Genomic DNA, 16,956 nt, shown 5'->3' on the forward strand with positions numbered 1-16,956 from the left:
AAAGTCAGAATTCTGAGAAAAAAGTCAGAATTCTGAGATTAAAGTAAAATTCTGAGAAAAAAGTCAGAATTATGAAATTAAAGTCAGAATTCTGAATTTTTTTTTCTCATAATATAGGCTACTGAAATAAAATTTAAAAACCAGTTAACCTTTTTTTTTTTTTTTCAGTGACCTTCATCCTCTTCCGTACGTATGTTGTTTATAACAACAAAATGAGACTGAAGGGGCGTTGGTGCTTGTTCACTCAGTTTTAGCAGCCTGGAGCGGATGTGTCACGCTGCATCAGTGAACGCGTCAGTTTAACAGGAAAAACATAGAGTTTGTAACATCCGAAGGGTTGGGCAGGATGATGAAGAGCGCGAGCTGCAGGTGGTTTGATGAAGATTGGAAAGAAGAGGAAAAGAGCCGTTAACTTCCTCATCTGGGAACAGGTTTCCAACGAGGGATTTATTTAAATCAAACCCAGGGAGCAACAGGCGGGCGGTAAAGTTCTTCTTTCCTACACGATTTAATTTACCAATTCGATTATAAATATATGTAAAACTATAGAATATAGTTTTTTCATCGAAAGAAATTAACAAAAACATATATAAAACTTCTATAAGGCTTTCAGTGTGTTTATTATAAACTTTCAATATTTACCGGAAACATCTTTTAAATAAAATATATTCAATTAAAAATAATTGTAGACGTTCCAGAGCAATATAATGCTTAAGTTTGGCTATATATTTGATTTTAAGATTGAAAAATTCAATTAATGTAGGCCCTAATTGATCAACAGGTGTGTCTCAGCAAATGCTGAACTTTTTTGCACCGTATCTTTCAGAAATTACGCACCTTGGCTGTGAAAATGGCTCAACTATTTTACAAGAAAACGGACAATTCCTCATATAATGACCGCCTCCCGCTGCGGATTGTGCGAGCGGAGGCTGAGCTCTCTCCCATGGAGAAAGTCTACCTGGGGGCCGTCGAAAGAGGGGATTATGCGAGTGTAAAGCAAGCGTTGGATGAGGCTGAGATCTACTTCAGGATCAACATCAACTGCATTGACCCCCTGGGACGCACGGCCCTTCTTATTGCCATTGAAAACGAGAACCTGGAGATAATAGAGCTCCTGCTCAGTTATAACATACACTTGGGAGATGCTCTGCTGCACGCAATACGCAAAGAGGTAGTAGGAGCAGTGGAACTGCTACTAAATCACAAGAAACCACGTGGAGAAAAACAGGTGATAAAAAAAATCTGATAAGAGTATTTACTGTTTATAAAACTACAGATGTATAATTTCATTTATTCAAGTGATTGCAGTTATATTACTGACTACAGGGTAAGACTGACTTTTCAATTTCCTGGACCTTATTTTCAACAAATGCTGTTCTGAGCTATGTAAAACGCTTTAATCTAATTTATTAACAGCTTTAACTGAGTTTAAATTGGTCTAATCATAGCTCTGATTAGGAAATATTTGAAGGTAATTATTTACACTGAGTTTCACTTAGGGGTATCTGAATTAAAGGGGCTGAAATCACATGCACTTCACTCTTTTTTATTTTATTTGGGCAAAACCAAACAATATAAAATTATTTTAAAGGGTATGATTCTTGTTAAAGGATATCCATTTTTTTTATTATGGCCGACATTTTTGGATAATTACCCAAATGATAGTGCTTAGTGTCCTTGCTTTTAAGATTTTGGAGCAAAAATACAACTAACATAATCTCCAAAAGGTGTTTTTTATAATCCAGAGATAAAAAAAAAATAGACATAACAAAAACACTCATCATGGCTTCTGCCAGGAACACATCCTGAGGCCAGCCTAACCACATGCAATTAGCTAGTTGCTTACTGATAGATGATAATTTTAGTCAGAAAGCATCAATTAGGTCCTTTCAGACAGTTGGTTTGGATCAAGGCAAGGCAAGGCAAGGCTATTTGTATAGCACAATTCAGTACAAAGACAATGCAAAGTGCTTTACATGATTAAAATATAGGGGAAAAACAAAATCAAAGCAAGTAGGAAAAAAAATAAAATATGCAGAAGCAAAAAAGAACATTAAAAACAGTTGGACTAAAGAAAATAAAAAAGTTGAACTAATGATGTTTTAGTTTAACTGTTTTACTAGAACAGTCGTAGGCAATCCTAAGCAAATGTGTTTTTAGTCTTGATTTAAAGGAACTCAGGCTTTCCGCACTTTTACAGTTTTCTGGAAGTTTGTTCCAGATAAGTGGAGCTAGGAACTAAATGCTGCTTCTACATGTTTAGTTCTGGTTCTACGAATGCAGAGCAGGCTTGAGCCAGAGGACCTGAGTGGTCTCGAGGGTTGATACACTGATCATGTAAAAGGTTTAAAAGTGTTTTTTTCCTCTTTTTTTTTTCTGAAGCTATCCCATACAGACCTTGTATATTTGAATTGTATTATTTCCCTATCCACTCATGAGTTTTCTTCTCTCCTTGGTCCATACAAGATCCCCCCTATTCTACAGGACAGACAGTTTTCAGACTTCACTCCAGACATCACTCCAATAATCCTTGCAGCTCAGACGAACAACTATGAGATCATTAAACTGCTTCTGCAACGAGGTGTTTCCGTACCTCAGCCACATGCTGTGCGCTGCAACTGTGTGGACTGCATGTCAAACTCGGACGTGGACAGCCTGCGTAACTCACGCTCTCGTCTTAATATCTACAAGGCCCTCTCCAGCCCATCTCTCATTGCCCTCTCCAGTGAAGATCCGTTCCTCACAGCATTCCAGCTCAGCTGGGAGCTGAAGGAGCTCAGCACAGTGGAGAATGAGTTCAAATCAGAGTATGAAGAGTTGTCCCATATGTGCAAACAATTTGCAAAGGACCTTCTGGACCAGACTCGAAGCTCCAAAGAGCTGGATATAATTCTGAATTACCGAGATAACATCAATCCTCTGATGGATGAGAACACCAATGACCTTGCCCGCTTAAAACTGGCAATCAAATATTCCCAGAAGGAGGTATGTGTTTTTTTTTTTTGTTTTTTTTTTTTTTTATGACAACAACTATTTTAAATTTGACATAAGATATAAGATATTATATAATTTTGTGAAATAACGTTGCTGTGCAGACTTAGAAGAGGCATAATTTACAATTTAACCAGTAGAAGAAGAAACTGGTATTACATGATTTGATCAGTGTGGAGCAAAGGATAAGAAAAGTGCTAAGATGGGCAGTAAATGGCTTAAAGATGGGTGGAGACCTCCTCTGGGAGTTTAGAGCAACATGTAATTGCCAGTCTGGCTCTTAACAATGCATTACACTAGAACCTTTTAGTCAGCCCCATGATGATTAGATAATTGGGTATAATGATGGAAGATGTAACAACCATTTCCTTGAAATTCAAACTCATAACATTTTAATGAGGAAGGGACCATTTATGGCCTTTAAACCCTGCTTTGTAGATTACATCCATGGCATTTTTTCCTTTGTTTTTTCTGTCAAAGCTGCAGGAAATCGTAAAAATATAGATGCATTGAGAAAAAAAGTAGTCATAGCCCCTGTTACTCTCCACCTTGATATTACTGGAAAGATTTGCATGATTTTTGATATATTTTTAAAAACATGCAGCTAAGACTATTGAAGCAAATAGGAGTGGCTTATAAAAGTCATCTTTCAGCTAAGAAATAAATATAAAATGTGCGTCAGGTATTTCCCTTATGCAACATGTGTATGAGCTCTGTGTTGTAATGCTGCTACCTGCTTTTGGTATGTTCAGTTGTCATTCTGTCGTTTCATTGGCTCTTTGATTAACTCTTTATGTGAATCAAAAGTAACAGCAATAGGTCAGCTCTAACTGCCACAGACATGTAGAGCAACGTAAAAAGATGAAGATTAAGGGACTCGTGTCCCCTTGATTAGCAGCAGCCATGTAAATAATCAAAGTCACTTGATCTAATCATCAGCCAATTAAACAATTTTGAAAAGCTAAAGTTCATGGCTTTTTCTGATCAAATTCAAGTCCAGGACTTTATTGTATGGGGTTCATTTGCACATAGAAAAAAAAACAAAAAACAGTTGCCATTCTTAAAAGAAAGCATGCCTCAGCAAGGTTTTACCATACCATTACAGAGAAAGAATTAGGTATAACCCCTATTGGAATACATAGATTTTTAGGTTTCATTAAAAATAAAACACCTGCCACATTCAGTAAATGATTTCCAATGGCTTCCATTTTTTAAATTCTATTTGTAAAGTTGTATCTAGATTCAGAGAAAATATGAAACTTGTAAAAGACGGGACTAAAGAATTAGTGATTCAGACAAATGTCTGAATAATACTGCAGCCAAATCACAGAGTAAATCAGGGCAAATCACATTAACCAAGTCTAAAGCATTTTATTGGTGGGCTGATGTCTTCCCTTTTTTAAGATAATTTGATTGATTGTTATTAGAATAATTGAGTCAACAATGAAATACCTTGTTTAGTTTGTTTAGTGAAATATGATGTCATAGGAAGCTGAGCGAATGACTAATAGCAGACACAACAACACACCGGATTCACTAATAAAAAAACAATTGAGTGTAAAGTGCTGCCATTTGATTGTCTAAGCAAGATTAGTGGTTATAAACAAGGTAATGCTCTCCCCAATTGACATCACTAGGTAAAAATTATACCTTGTATAACAGCGGCAGAGGTGCCTGACCTGGGCGACAAAGAAGCAGCACTGAACCGTTGCTCAGTTTTGCATGTCATTTGGTAATCAAGGTGCCAGAGTCTGGAGGAAGATTGGGGAGAAGGAAATGCCAAAATGCCAGAAGTTCAATGTCAAGTACCCACAGTCAGTGATGGTCTGGGGTGCCATGTCAGCTGCTGGTGTTGATCGACTGGGTTTTATCAAGGGCAGGGTCAATGCAGCTAGCTATCAGGAAAATTTGGAGCACTTCATGCTTCCATCTGCTGAAAAGCTTTATATGGAGATGAAGATATTTCAAATTCAGCACGACCTGGCACCTGCTCACAGTGCCAAAACCACTATTCAATGGTTTACTGACCATGGTATCACTGTGCTCAATTGGCCTGCCAACTCTCCTGACCTGAACCCCATAGAGAATCTGTGGGATAATGTGAAGAGAAAGTTGAGAGACGCAAGTCCCAACAACTCTGGATGAGCTAAAGGCCGCTATCTAAGCATCCTGGGCCTCCATACCACCTCAGCAGTGCCACAGGCTGATTGCCTCCATGCCGCGCCGCATTGAAACAGTCCTTTCTGCAAAAGGATTCCCGACCAAGTATTGAGTGCATAACTGTACATAATTATTTGAAGGTTTCTTTTTTTGTATGAAGAACACTTTCTTTTATTGGTCGGACGAAATGTGCTATTTTTGTGAGATAGGAATTTTGTGTTTTCATGAGCTGTATGCCACAATCATCTGTACTAAGACAATAAAAGACCTGAAATATTTCAGTTAGTGTGCAATGAATCTAAAATATATGAATGTTCAAGTTTTATCATTACATTATGGAAAATAAAGAACTTTATCATAATATGCTAATATTTTTAGAAGGACCTGTACATGTATTTGTTGTTAATCATTATGAGACAATGTTTATTTAGCTGGCTCTTATGAGTAAAATCAAAAAGCATAACCCGTAGTAGATGCTCTTATGATGATGCTGGGACCTAGACTTTAACAGGTAGCATCCCAACTCCACTGAGCAGCCAGAACACACATTCTCTTTCACACAAAAATCATCAGCAAAATTTGTCTATCAAAAGACTTGCAAAAAATATTCATGTTGTGTGAGGTGGCAGTGCTGCCCGAAACATTTATCCCCATTACCCGAAGCACTTTATCTTACATCTTTTTCAATATTCACTTTGGCAGATTTATAGTCAAAAAGAAAGATACCTAAATCTCACAAGCCAGTACAGGACAAAGGTGGAAAACTTACTGGTACCGATTCAAAATATTTGAGTTCAATGCAGTTTACATGATTTGCTATTTTCTAAATGTATTTTTAAGAACAAACGAAGTAGAGTATATTTCAAATTTTAATCCTTTACCTTTTTTTAAATCTTTCTGTTCCTTAGTTCGTTGCTCAACCCAACTGCCAGCAGCTTCTTGCATCTCGGTGGTATGATGAATTCCCAGGCTGGAGGAGGCGTCACTGGGCAGTGAAGCTCGTCACCTGCATCTTCATTGGCTTCCTCTTTCCTTTGTTTTCTATTTTCTACTTGATTTTTCCAAAGAGTCGCTATGGGAAATTCATCCGTAAACCTTTCATCAAGTTTATCTGCCACACTTCGTCCTACTTGACCTTTCTCATCCTGCTCTTCTTGGCTTCGCAGCATATTGACTCTGATGACCAGGACCGTCCAGCTGCAAACTATAAGGGCCCAAAACCCAGCTCTATAGAATGGATGATCCTGCCTTGGGTGCTTGGTAACAATACATGCAGCCTGTTGTTCATTATTTGCATGTATATATGTTATCCTTTATCAGTAAAATCATTTCAAAAATGCAAATTAAGTGCTTTCCATAAATATTGTTTTTTGTAATATGTGTGACAAGAAATTGTTGATATTTTCTTTATTTTAATCTCTTTTACTTTGTATCATCTTAGGCAGCCTTATCCAGGGATTTAAAATCTTAAAACTCCAGTTGAAACCTGTTTTATGCTTATCTCTTAAAGGTTTCATATGGGCCGAGATCAAACAAATGTGGGATAGTGGTTTAAAGGATTACATGGATGATTGGTGGAACATAATGGACTTCATAATGAACTCCTTGTACCTTGCAACTATTTCACTAAAAATTGTTGCATATACAAAGGTAATTCAAACTAGTTTGATTTAACAGATCATGCAAACCAATCATTGGTAATAGAATTGTTATTTTTCTTAACAGCACAGCGGATACGACCAAAGAAACAACTGGGAAACGTTTCATCCAACGTTGATAGCAGAAGCATTATTTGCCATTGCTAACATCTTCAGTTCCTTACGTCTGATCAGTCTTTTCACTGCCAACTCGCATTTAGGCCCCTTACAGATTTCATTGGGCCGCATGCTTCTGGACATCCTCAAGTTTCTGTTCATCTACTGTCTTGTGCTTTTGGCCTTTGCCAATGGTCTTCATCAACTCTATTTTTATTATAAAACAGATGGTGTTAATAACTGCACAGGGATTCGCTGCCAAACTCAAAATAATGCCTTTTCATCGTAATTAAAGTCCTTATTTCCCTTTTGATACATTTTATTATTTAGAAATAAAATGAAACATACAAATGGTAATTTTTTTAATTCATTTTTGCTTGTTCATCTCTCAGGTTGTTTGAAACCCTTCAGTCACTGTTCTGGTCTGTGTTTGGTCTGATTGCTCTCCATGTCACCAATGTACAAGCAAACCATACATTTACCAAATTTGTGGGCACTACTATGTTTGGCACCTACAATATAATCTCCCTGGTTGTACTTCTGAACATGCTCATTGCAATGATGAACAACTCCTACCAGCACATTGCTGTGAGTGCTCCAGACAATCCATCTATCTTTTAAAGACTTTTTATTCAAGATTCATCACCCACTTACTATTATTTATTCCTTTTTCTCAGGATCATGCAGACATAGAGTGGAAATTCGCAAGGACAAAGTTATGGATGAGCTATTTTGAAGAAGGCGGGACTTTACCATCCCCATTCAATATCATACCAAGCCCAAAATCAGTGTATTATTTATTAAAGTGGATTCAAACAAATTTGTTCAAGAAATCCAGCAAAAAATCCTTTGACTCATTTGAGACTTTGGGGGTAAGGAGCATTGTGAGTGTTTACACTTCCTAAAATCTTTACTCAAAAATAATCAGGCCTAGATCTAATAACCTAATATATCAAGGAACTTATAAAGATGCCTTAATGTGTATCATGAGCACTTTTGTTTTCAAAGGGCATGTAAAGAAAACACTTTAGTTAAACAACAAAGAGGAATAATTGCTACTTTTGCTTGTTCTTTATTCATAGATGCGAGCAGCAGAAAATGTCAGACTAAACCATGAATATCAGGTTTGTTGTATTTTATTTTTTTTTATCATAATTCTTTCAAAAATAAGGATAGGAATTTGTCTGAAATACTGATGACATTTTTAGGAGGTTTTAAAGAACCTTGTGAAGCGCTATGTTGCGGCAATGATTAGAGATGCCAAAACTGAAGAAGGATTGACAGAGGAAAACTTCAAGGTATGTAGAAATGTAATTTTAACAACTTTTATTTTTGGTGCGTGAGTGATTGATATATTTTCATAAGAGCTTTCACTGCTATACTTGCAACTGCATTGAGAATACATCATTCCTGGTTTATGCCCTTTAGGACAAAAAATGCATTTTTCTATGTTCTTCTATTCTATTTTGGAAAAATAAAATAAAAATCTGTCACTTTAAAAAAGTTAGGGAAGCAATATACACTTGCAGTTTAGCAAAAACAATAATGCAGATAAAGATATTCTCATGATTGATAAACAGTTTAGAGTTTTTGCTTCTGAGAATTGTGGTTTATCTGTGCTGCATTTAGTCAACTGATTTCTGGTACCTGTAAATGACCTCCAAAAGTTCCTTTGCATATTTTTGCTTTGATCCAGTGACTAACTTATCATTGTGTGTTATATCAACATCAACATGATCATTATCCTTATGAAGGCTGAGATACTGGCATGTGACTGGTTACATGTACATTATTTTCTGTCCTACCTCTGAACTCTTCTCCAGCAAAAGATTAAGGGGTTTTACAGTCTTTGCTCTCGGCGGTTCTTATTATTTTAATTCCTTAGGAAGAGAACTGAAATGGGAAAAAGGGATTTTTATATGCAGCTTGGACCAGAAGCTTCTGGATGATTTTAAGAAAATGTTGGATGATTTGGACAGACCTGCACCTGTCTGTCAATGTATTATTTGATTTGGGGATTTTAAATATCTAATTTATTGTTACATTATTGTAACTTTTTAAACATGCTTTGAACAACGTGGTCTTAACAGTTAGGTTTGCTGAATCCGGCTTGCTCTGCTGCTGTGTTGCAAAAGTCACTCTTGAAAAAGAGATTTCAATCTCAAACAGGCTTTCCTGGTAAAATTAAGGTTTAAAAAAACATACTCTTAAACATATTATCCTTAGCAGTCTTCTGTTAAATTAAAATAAAAAAAATTTCTGTCCCTCCATGACATTTTTTGTTTGCATGAAACCAATTTGACGAATGTTTACTGATGTTATTACAATTGTTTCACCTTTTGTGTCACTTTTGAGTTGGACAAGAATGTATTATTAATTGGAGGATTATGTGTTGTAGCTGAGAGAAGGAAAAGATGATACAGGGAGAAGGTTTATTGAGAAAAGCTAAACTGGCACTCAGTTTTATGTAGTTTTATGTGTTTTGTTTTTAAAGCAAATATTTCTAAAATGTTCTAAGAGTTTTATGAACATGGCCACATACTGTATTTGACATACATTTTTACATGCATCTGTTGAGATCTTGGTTGATAAATATTGTTTATATTGATATTGAAATTATATTTTTGTCAAGATTGGTTTAACGAATCTGACCGACATGCAGAGAAACCACTCAAAGAGCACGGAAAAAGTTTAACAGGTTTATTGAAGTGGTTAAACAGGAATTGGATCTGGAACTCAGTGAGCTGGTAACCCGGAACTGGAAGTGAGAAGGGAAGTTCAGTGGTCAGTTCAGGTACCGTGGGAATCTTGGAAGCACTTAGATTTTGCAAGAACGGGACCTTGTTAGTCCTTGAATCCAGTCTGTGTGGTAAATCCAGAGAATAGTGCACACGTTGGAGGGCGGACAGGTTGACAAGTGTTGGACCCGGAGGAGTAATTGAGCGGACTGTCACTCGGATTTCCGATGGGTTCTTGAACAGAACATGTGGAGGTTTTTCCTTGCTCAGTGTAACTCTGTTCTTCCTTGCAGGGGAGAGAAGGTCCAGGAATCCAGTAACACAGGAAAGCTTCCTGCCGGGGAGCAAAGACAAAAAACTTGTTAGACTCAGAGAAACAAAGCTAGGTTAGACTCAGCTAAACTCAGCTTGGCTAGTTTACCCAAAACTGGCAAACACTTTGGCGTTGAGGCCAAATAGCAGTGGACTAGTGACAGTCCACTGCTCAAATACTCCTCCAGATAATGATCCAATGAACCGCAGGTGTGCATCGAGGGACAGCGAAGACAGGGTACCTCCTGGTGGTGGAAAACGGAGACACACAAACAGGCCACACAAACTGGATTTCTAACAATTTTATTGATTGAATTTATTAATTCATTTTCATATGAGTTGTGGTCATATCTTCAAGCCCTACTTTTAAGTGCTTTATATTCATGGCAAAATAATTTAGTATATTTCAAATTAAGCTAATACTTGTGTAAAATGCAAGTCAGTGTCGCAATAAATGATACAGTTCCCGTACATTATTTGTCTTCCTGGTTTCAGGGTTAAAGCATTTCAGGTCAGTTTTGCTACAAAAATATTTAATTTTTTTAAGTTTCCTCTCTGAAATCAATGTCTTAATAAAACTATCCTGCTTTTCTAAACACTATCTGTAATGAACTATAACATTTAGTCTCATATTCAGGAAGGAATCCAGTATAACCAATGGTTTAACATTTGCTGCCGTTATCCTTAAATAGAGGCTAACCATTAGACATCTTGCTTTCACACAATTAAGAGTTTAAACTTCATATTGCTACTGTTTTGAACATGCCCCTTTAAGTTGAGTCAGTCACACAAAATAGGGTGCATGCATGTCATGATATTTTGGTCTGGTTGTTGTACTACTTAATCACATTTTGTTACTAATTTATTTACCATTTACACACATAACAACAAAATTGTTATTGACCTAGTCATTTATATTGGATGATTATGATAAATGTTTTCTTCTCTTTATTTTCTTTTTCAATCACCAGGAGCTGAAGCAAGATATCTCTAGCTTCCGCTATGAAGTTTTGGGAATGTTGAAAAGTAAGCCTCACTGTGGGGGGACAAGTCCAGTTGCAAGCACAACATTGGCATATCCTGGAAATTCCTTTAAATATTGTCGTAAACCTGCTGCCAATGAACGTCAGAAAGAGCCAAGCATGTTGGATCCAAAATCCCCGGTCGTCCTGCAGAGTAAAGCAGCAAAGACCACCAACTCTCCATGCTCAAGTGAAAAAAGGAATTGTTCTGTTGTTGTGTGGAGCACAGAAAAGACTGAGAGAGAAATATCCAAAAAGCAGTCAAACCCTGAATCTGAGAAGCAAATCTCCCTCCTAAAATGTGATGAACCAAGCTCCTTCTCTAGGGAACAAAACTGAGATAGTCGGAGAGAAGATGTTGAAGTCCCACAGAAAAGTGAACACACACATTCAGGAAGTAAGGCTTTCTTGTACCATACTTTCTAATGAAGTGACAAATGGTCCAAAGAAGGTGCAAAAATAAATCTACAACAATGTAAATAATGTATGCACAGAGGAATGACATTTGAGGCAAATCTTTTCGTTTTAACAATCGCTTACCTAATCTTAATATTTTGAAGATAGCCAGGCTCAATTAACTGTAAAAATACAGTAGGTAGAGTCTGTAGTTGGTTTATACGATGTTATTTTTCTTTATTCATGAGTGACAATATTGCTCACTTAGTGCTCAGGAATTGCACTGTTAACTTTTTCTAGCTCCTTTAAGCAGCTCACTCAAAACTGTTGAAATATGTCTGCCTTTCTTATTATACTCCTTCACTGAGCTATCTTCTCACTTTAACATATAAAATGCTGTCTCTATCTAAAAAAAACTAATATCACACCTGATATTTTGTTATTTTAGTTTATATAATTATGCAAGAAATTCTGAATAATCTACAGCAGATAATTGGCTCAAAGTATATAAACCCAACTGTCTAAGCTAATGACGATTTTGAAATGGAGAAGAACATTTTGGGATTTGTTTCAGGAAGTATTTCCAAAATATTTGCTATGTAATCAGTGTTTTATGTTGTGCAGGCAAATGGCATAATAAATATATTTCATATCTTTGAAAACTTGTATTCTGAGACATTTTGAAATATGAATAAAATCAGTTCAAATGTAATGTAATGGTAACTGCCTTTTTTTATTCAAAAACATGTTTGGTTGAAAAAATCTGTGAATTCGATTTTGTTCAAAAACAGTTAGTATATTTGAATTTAACACAACTGAACTATGTTAGCTTAATTCTGTGCTCACTGGCACAAGAACCATTTTGCAATCATAGTTTTTGTCTTACATTACCATATTTGTAGTACTCAGCTATTATCGCCCTAAAAGAAGAAGCACTCAGGATTAAAATCAATCTAAAACATGATTTAACCTGGTCTGCTTTTGTACATAAATCTGTTTCATTGGTGTTGCATTGGAGTTATTTGAATGCTGCTAGAACGATCCTCAATTTGACCAAGTCTGTTTGCTTTCATAACCAAGGATGAATTAAATGTAACGATATAACAAAACTCTCAGAGCTTTAAATTCTGTAAAAAAAAAAAATCATATTTCTCCATTATTTGTCGTGATTTGTTACAGTAATCACAGAAAGGGCACCTCTTCTGTCAGTACAACCTCAATTTGATAACAAGATAATTTATTTCATATCATTATTTAGACTTGGGCATCAAGCACACAGTGTTAGATGTGAAGATATAATGTATGTTGATGAAGTGGCATCTTTTCATCATCAATCATAGTAAATGCAGTCATAAAGACCGTCTAGTGGTTTATGATGCATACATTTCAGCTGCTTTTAGGCTGTAATTGAAATATATAATGATGTGATCATGAGGTAATGGTAGGCCTTACTTAATACACAGGAAATTTTTACAAAAGTTGTTTTATCTCTGTGAGATACAATAACAATAGTCAATTAAGCTATTATCTGCAGCAGTCTAAACCAAAATAATGCAAAATAAATAAATAAAATAAAATGACAAGAGCAGGGTAAAGCAACAAAGCCTGGTCTTTTGTGAGCAGCATAGCTTCAGGTTTCTGGTTCTACAGCAGAATGGGAGCCAGTATGGCAAGGCCATGGACTTATAATCTTGTTATTATGGCAAGGGACCAGTGGATGCTACATCGTTGATATCTGGTAAAACTGCAACTTTGTAGTTAATGAGTTGCATTCTACCCCTGTAATACCTGAGGGAGTACAATAAATGCAATTGAACATGCCGCCAGGCATTAACAGTAATCAGTTCCTCAACTTAGACAAACTTTATTGTCATTTTATATAAGTACATGGAGTGTATACAAAAACTAATTTCAATGTATTTCGATGTATACACCTTGTCAACAGTGAATGAGCAGCTAACAACAATTAAATTAACATTACCATTTATAAAGTGCAGCAGTGATCAGAATGTAAACAGTGTAGGAGAAAAGGCAAACCAGTTCAAAGTAATGGTGCAAAATGCATTAGCATGGAAAGGTTCAGGGCAGTGTAAAATGTATTATTATGGTGCAAAATGCAGTAGAACATTGTGTTGTGTTCTATAAAGGGACTGTGAAAAAAATCAGCCTTGTTGGTCTTGCAAATATGATGTTTTTAAGTGTGATGCAGAGTTTCAACAGTTCAACCGTCTGATGGCAGTGGGGAAAAGAACTGGTACAGATCCTGCTGGTCCTGTAGTGAATGCTGCAAACCTAGCTTTCAAAAATCCTCAAATTAATCATTTTTGGTCACTTTTATTATTATTATCTATTTTGTTTTGTTTATTCAGTTTTATACAATTACCATTGAAATACATGACTCCTGGACAATCGTAGGAGGCATTTAATCACGCTGAAAGAATTTCCTGGGATTGTACTGCTATTGTTAACGAGTATACATGCCTTAAATCTTTTTGGCAAAAAGAAAAAGAAAAGGAATAAATTGCTGGAAATTCTGTCCACATTAATGCAATATTTTCATGCAGATGCTGCCAAATATTAAAATCCTAATTTGTACAACATCCTAAAGATTTGTTATTTACTTTTAGAGACTTCTGGGATAGTTGGGGTGCAACTGAATGTTTTTAAAGCCAAGAAATCACCTACAGGTGGTTTTGGCTTTTGACATGTGAAATTATCTTGCTGGAGGAAGATAGAAGATGGGTACACTGTAATCCATAAAGGATGAACATGGTCAACAGCAATACTCAGGTAAACTTGGCATATAAATAGTGCTCAGTTGGTATTAAGGGGGCCGCCAGTGTGACACAAAGATACCCCCCACATCCCATAACATCACACAACTATAGACAGCCTGAACCTTGGTATATAAAAGACATCATGAACCCAAGCTTATATGTTTTTAAATAAATTCTAACCCTCCTATGTGGGGAGTATTTCAGTTGAAGATATTTATGATGCTTTGTCCTGTATATTGTTATATTGTTTTTACCAACAGAAAAAAAAAAAAAAACCTTCACCTCATAGTTGGATGCTAGAGAAAATCAGTCCCGTAAAACAAAAACAGTGTTACCACTGAACACATGGTTTTAATCTTTCTAGGCTCGCTGTCTTTGATTTGTTGTGGTACTCTTATTAGCACTCATTTGAACTTTAATGTAAACATCTTTTAGGATTTGAGGGGGAAAAAACTTCTCTTATGGCTAATAGTGTTTATGTCTGCATCAACCAGAGCATGGAAGTCCCTGATTGAGACAATGAATGTTCTAAACCAGAGCACAGATACTGCTGTGCGTCTAATTATCCCTAGTGAGACTGAAATTAGAAACAAGTTGGTTTGTTGCTCTTTAGTTGAATTGCATGATAGGATTGTAAAATAAGGGTATTCCTGAATGATTAAAGAGCATTTCATTAGTTTTTCTTTAAATATCAGATTGAAGAAATACATAGCTTGCTGGCTCTTATGGTTAGTTGGCCATTTTTCACTTTTTTTTTTACCCATTAATTAAAAATAAAACAGGAAATGTACGGGCAAGGCTACTAGTGCTCAGTCATATATTTGCATCATCTTTGATTAGTTGATTTTCAAGTCAATTATCAAGTAAATTTTTGTCTTTAACATATGAGGAATATACCAAAGACACCTGGTAAACATTCCGATGAAATTGATGCCAATTTAATATCTATGTCGGTATGATGGTTACATGTCAAAAATTTTATTTTTTAATCTCTGCATTTAACCAGCAGGGGGCTGCCATTGTGTGGTACCCAGGGAGCAGTGTGGGGTTAAAGGTCTTGCTCAGGAAACCAGAGTGCAGGCTGTGGGGATTGAACTTGCAACCTTCTCAGAGCACAAGCACACTGCTCTAACCACTTGGCCAACACTCCCCAAGCCCTAGTGGTTAGGGCACAGAGCTTGGATTCCTGAGGCTCTGAGTTCCAGCCCCACTTCCGCAGACTTCCACACTGGATCCCTGAACAAGACCCTTTACCCCAGACTGCTCCCCGGGCGCCACACAATGGCAGCCCACTGTTTCCCAAGGGGATAGGTTAAATGCAAAGAGTTCATTTTGTTGCTCTGTACTTGTGACAGTGTAATGACAGTTAAACACTAGGGAAAAAAATAGATGAAGTCACACAGAAAAGGAAATAATTTGAGTTTTTTTCTTTACTTCTTTCCACAAGAGAAACTACAAAAGTAAAGTGAGGCCTGAGTATATCTACTCTGTTTCTCACTATGTAAGAAATTCAACTATTTATTTATTACAATCTTTTATTGCAGTGGTACTTAGAAATAAATGATTACCTTCCTGTTATTCACAGTGCATTACGTGGAAAAAAGGAAATAAAAAATAATTTTAGTACCTGGGACTATATTTAAATGTTTGACACATGAGATCAAGCTGTCTATAAACTAGGATTTTATATATTTAAGCTGTTTCATAAACAGTAATTTCCTGTGTAATCTACCTTTTTAAAAGACTTTTATTTTTAAGTTGAAAGTCTCCAGAGAGACCATCTAAAAACAGATGGAGATGATGTTTACAACTAAAAAAACTATTTAAATTCACCTTATTAAAAATACGAAACATTTCCTCTCTGTCTGATATTAAATCAGAGTCTATTGTGTCTGCACATGTTTAGGTTAATTGGGATAACTAAGAACATTTGTTTTTGCCAAACCCCATAAAGTAAGGTATCTTTAGTGATCCACCAGGGGGACAATGACCCTAACTATAAGAAAATAATTTCTGAATTTGAATAAAATATTTATTAAAAAAAATAAAATAAATAAACATTGAAAATATTCTCTCCCATTATTTTGGCATTATGAAATTACACATTAATTTTTTTATATTCTAACTGAAATAACATAAAAATCATGAATAAATGATAAACTTAAAGAAAGTTATGTTTATTTTCACAAAGTGTGTTTAAAAATTATTTTTAACAATATATGGAGACATTGAAATGTAAGGTTTGTGATTATGAAAACTAAATTTAATCATGTGATTAAGTAAGGTGTTTGCACTCTGTTCTGCCACTAGGGGGAACAAACTGCATTCTGAATATTTCTGAATATTTAAAGTATTATTTTTTTTTTCTTAAGCTGCAGAATTTTGTATGTGCAGTATTATTTGTTTTCTTTCTACTGCTATATTCTCTGTTTGCTTTTCCCTCTTACACCGTATTAAATTAGTTGCAGCTTAATTCTTATAATTTTTATGCAAATATAAAAACTTACCCAAATTTTTTATATATTTACTTGCTTTATTTATATATTTTAAAGATTTTATTTTGGGTTTTCAAAAGTTTGCCGAGGGTATTTCTAAAAAAAAAAAAAAAACAATGTGTGCACTTTTCATTTTTAGAAAATTGTGTTCTACAAATATTATTGTTTCTTTAAAAAGGAAAAAAAAAGTACTAGTGATTTATAGACCACAATTTATCATACAAAAAGTGTTCCAGCCTAGTGACAGACAGGATAAATGTGGCATTTGGAAAGGTTTGGTTTGCTAATACATGTCAGAAGTTCAACCATCC

At 35.6% G+C, this 16,956-nt stretch overlaps 1 protein-coding gene across 1 annotated transcript; it reads left to right on the forward strand.

Moving 5' to 3' along the window:
- The first annotated feature begins 239 nt into the window (after positions 1-239).
- On the forward strand, positions 240-12,092 carry trpc4b (transient receptor potential cation channel, subfamily C, member 4b). The gene is made up of 11 exons (XM_038294437.1): positions 240-483; positions 827-1,228; positions 2,467-2,985; positions 6,060-6,411; positions 6,662-6,801; positions 6,877-7,190; positions 7,298-7,493; positions 7,583-7,789; positions 7,988-8,029; positions 8,114-8,203; positions 10,927-12,092. Exons 2-11 carry the CDS (start codon positions 851-853, stop codon positions 11,314-11,316), a joined length of 2,628 nt encoding a protein of 875 aa, XP_038150365.1. The 5' UTR covers positions 240-483; positions 827-850; the 3' UTR covers positions 11,317-12,092.
- The last annotated feature ends 4,864 nt before the right edge of the window (positions 12,093-16,956 follow it).

Source organism: Cyprinodon tularosa, unplaced genomic scaffold (genome assembly GCF_016077235.1).
Source record: "Cyprinodon tularosa strain WSP-4 unplaced genomic scaffold, ASM1607723v1 ctg34, whole genome shotgun sequence".
NCBI lineage: Eukaryota > Metazoa > Chordata > Actinopteri > Cyprinodontiformes > Cyprinodontidae > Cyprinodon > Cyprinodon tularosa.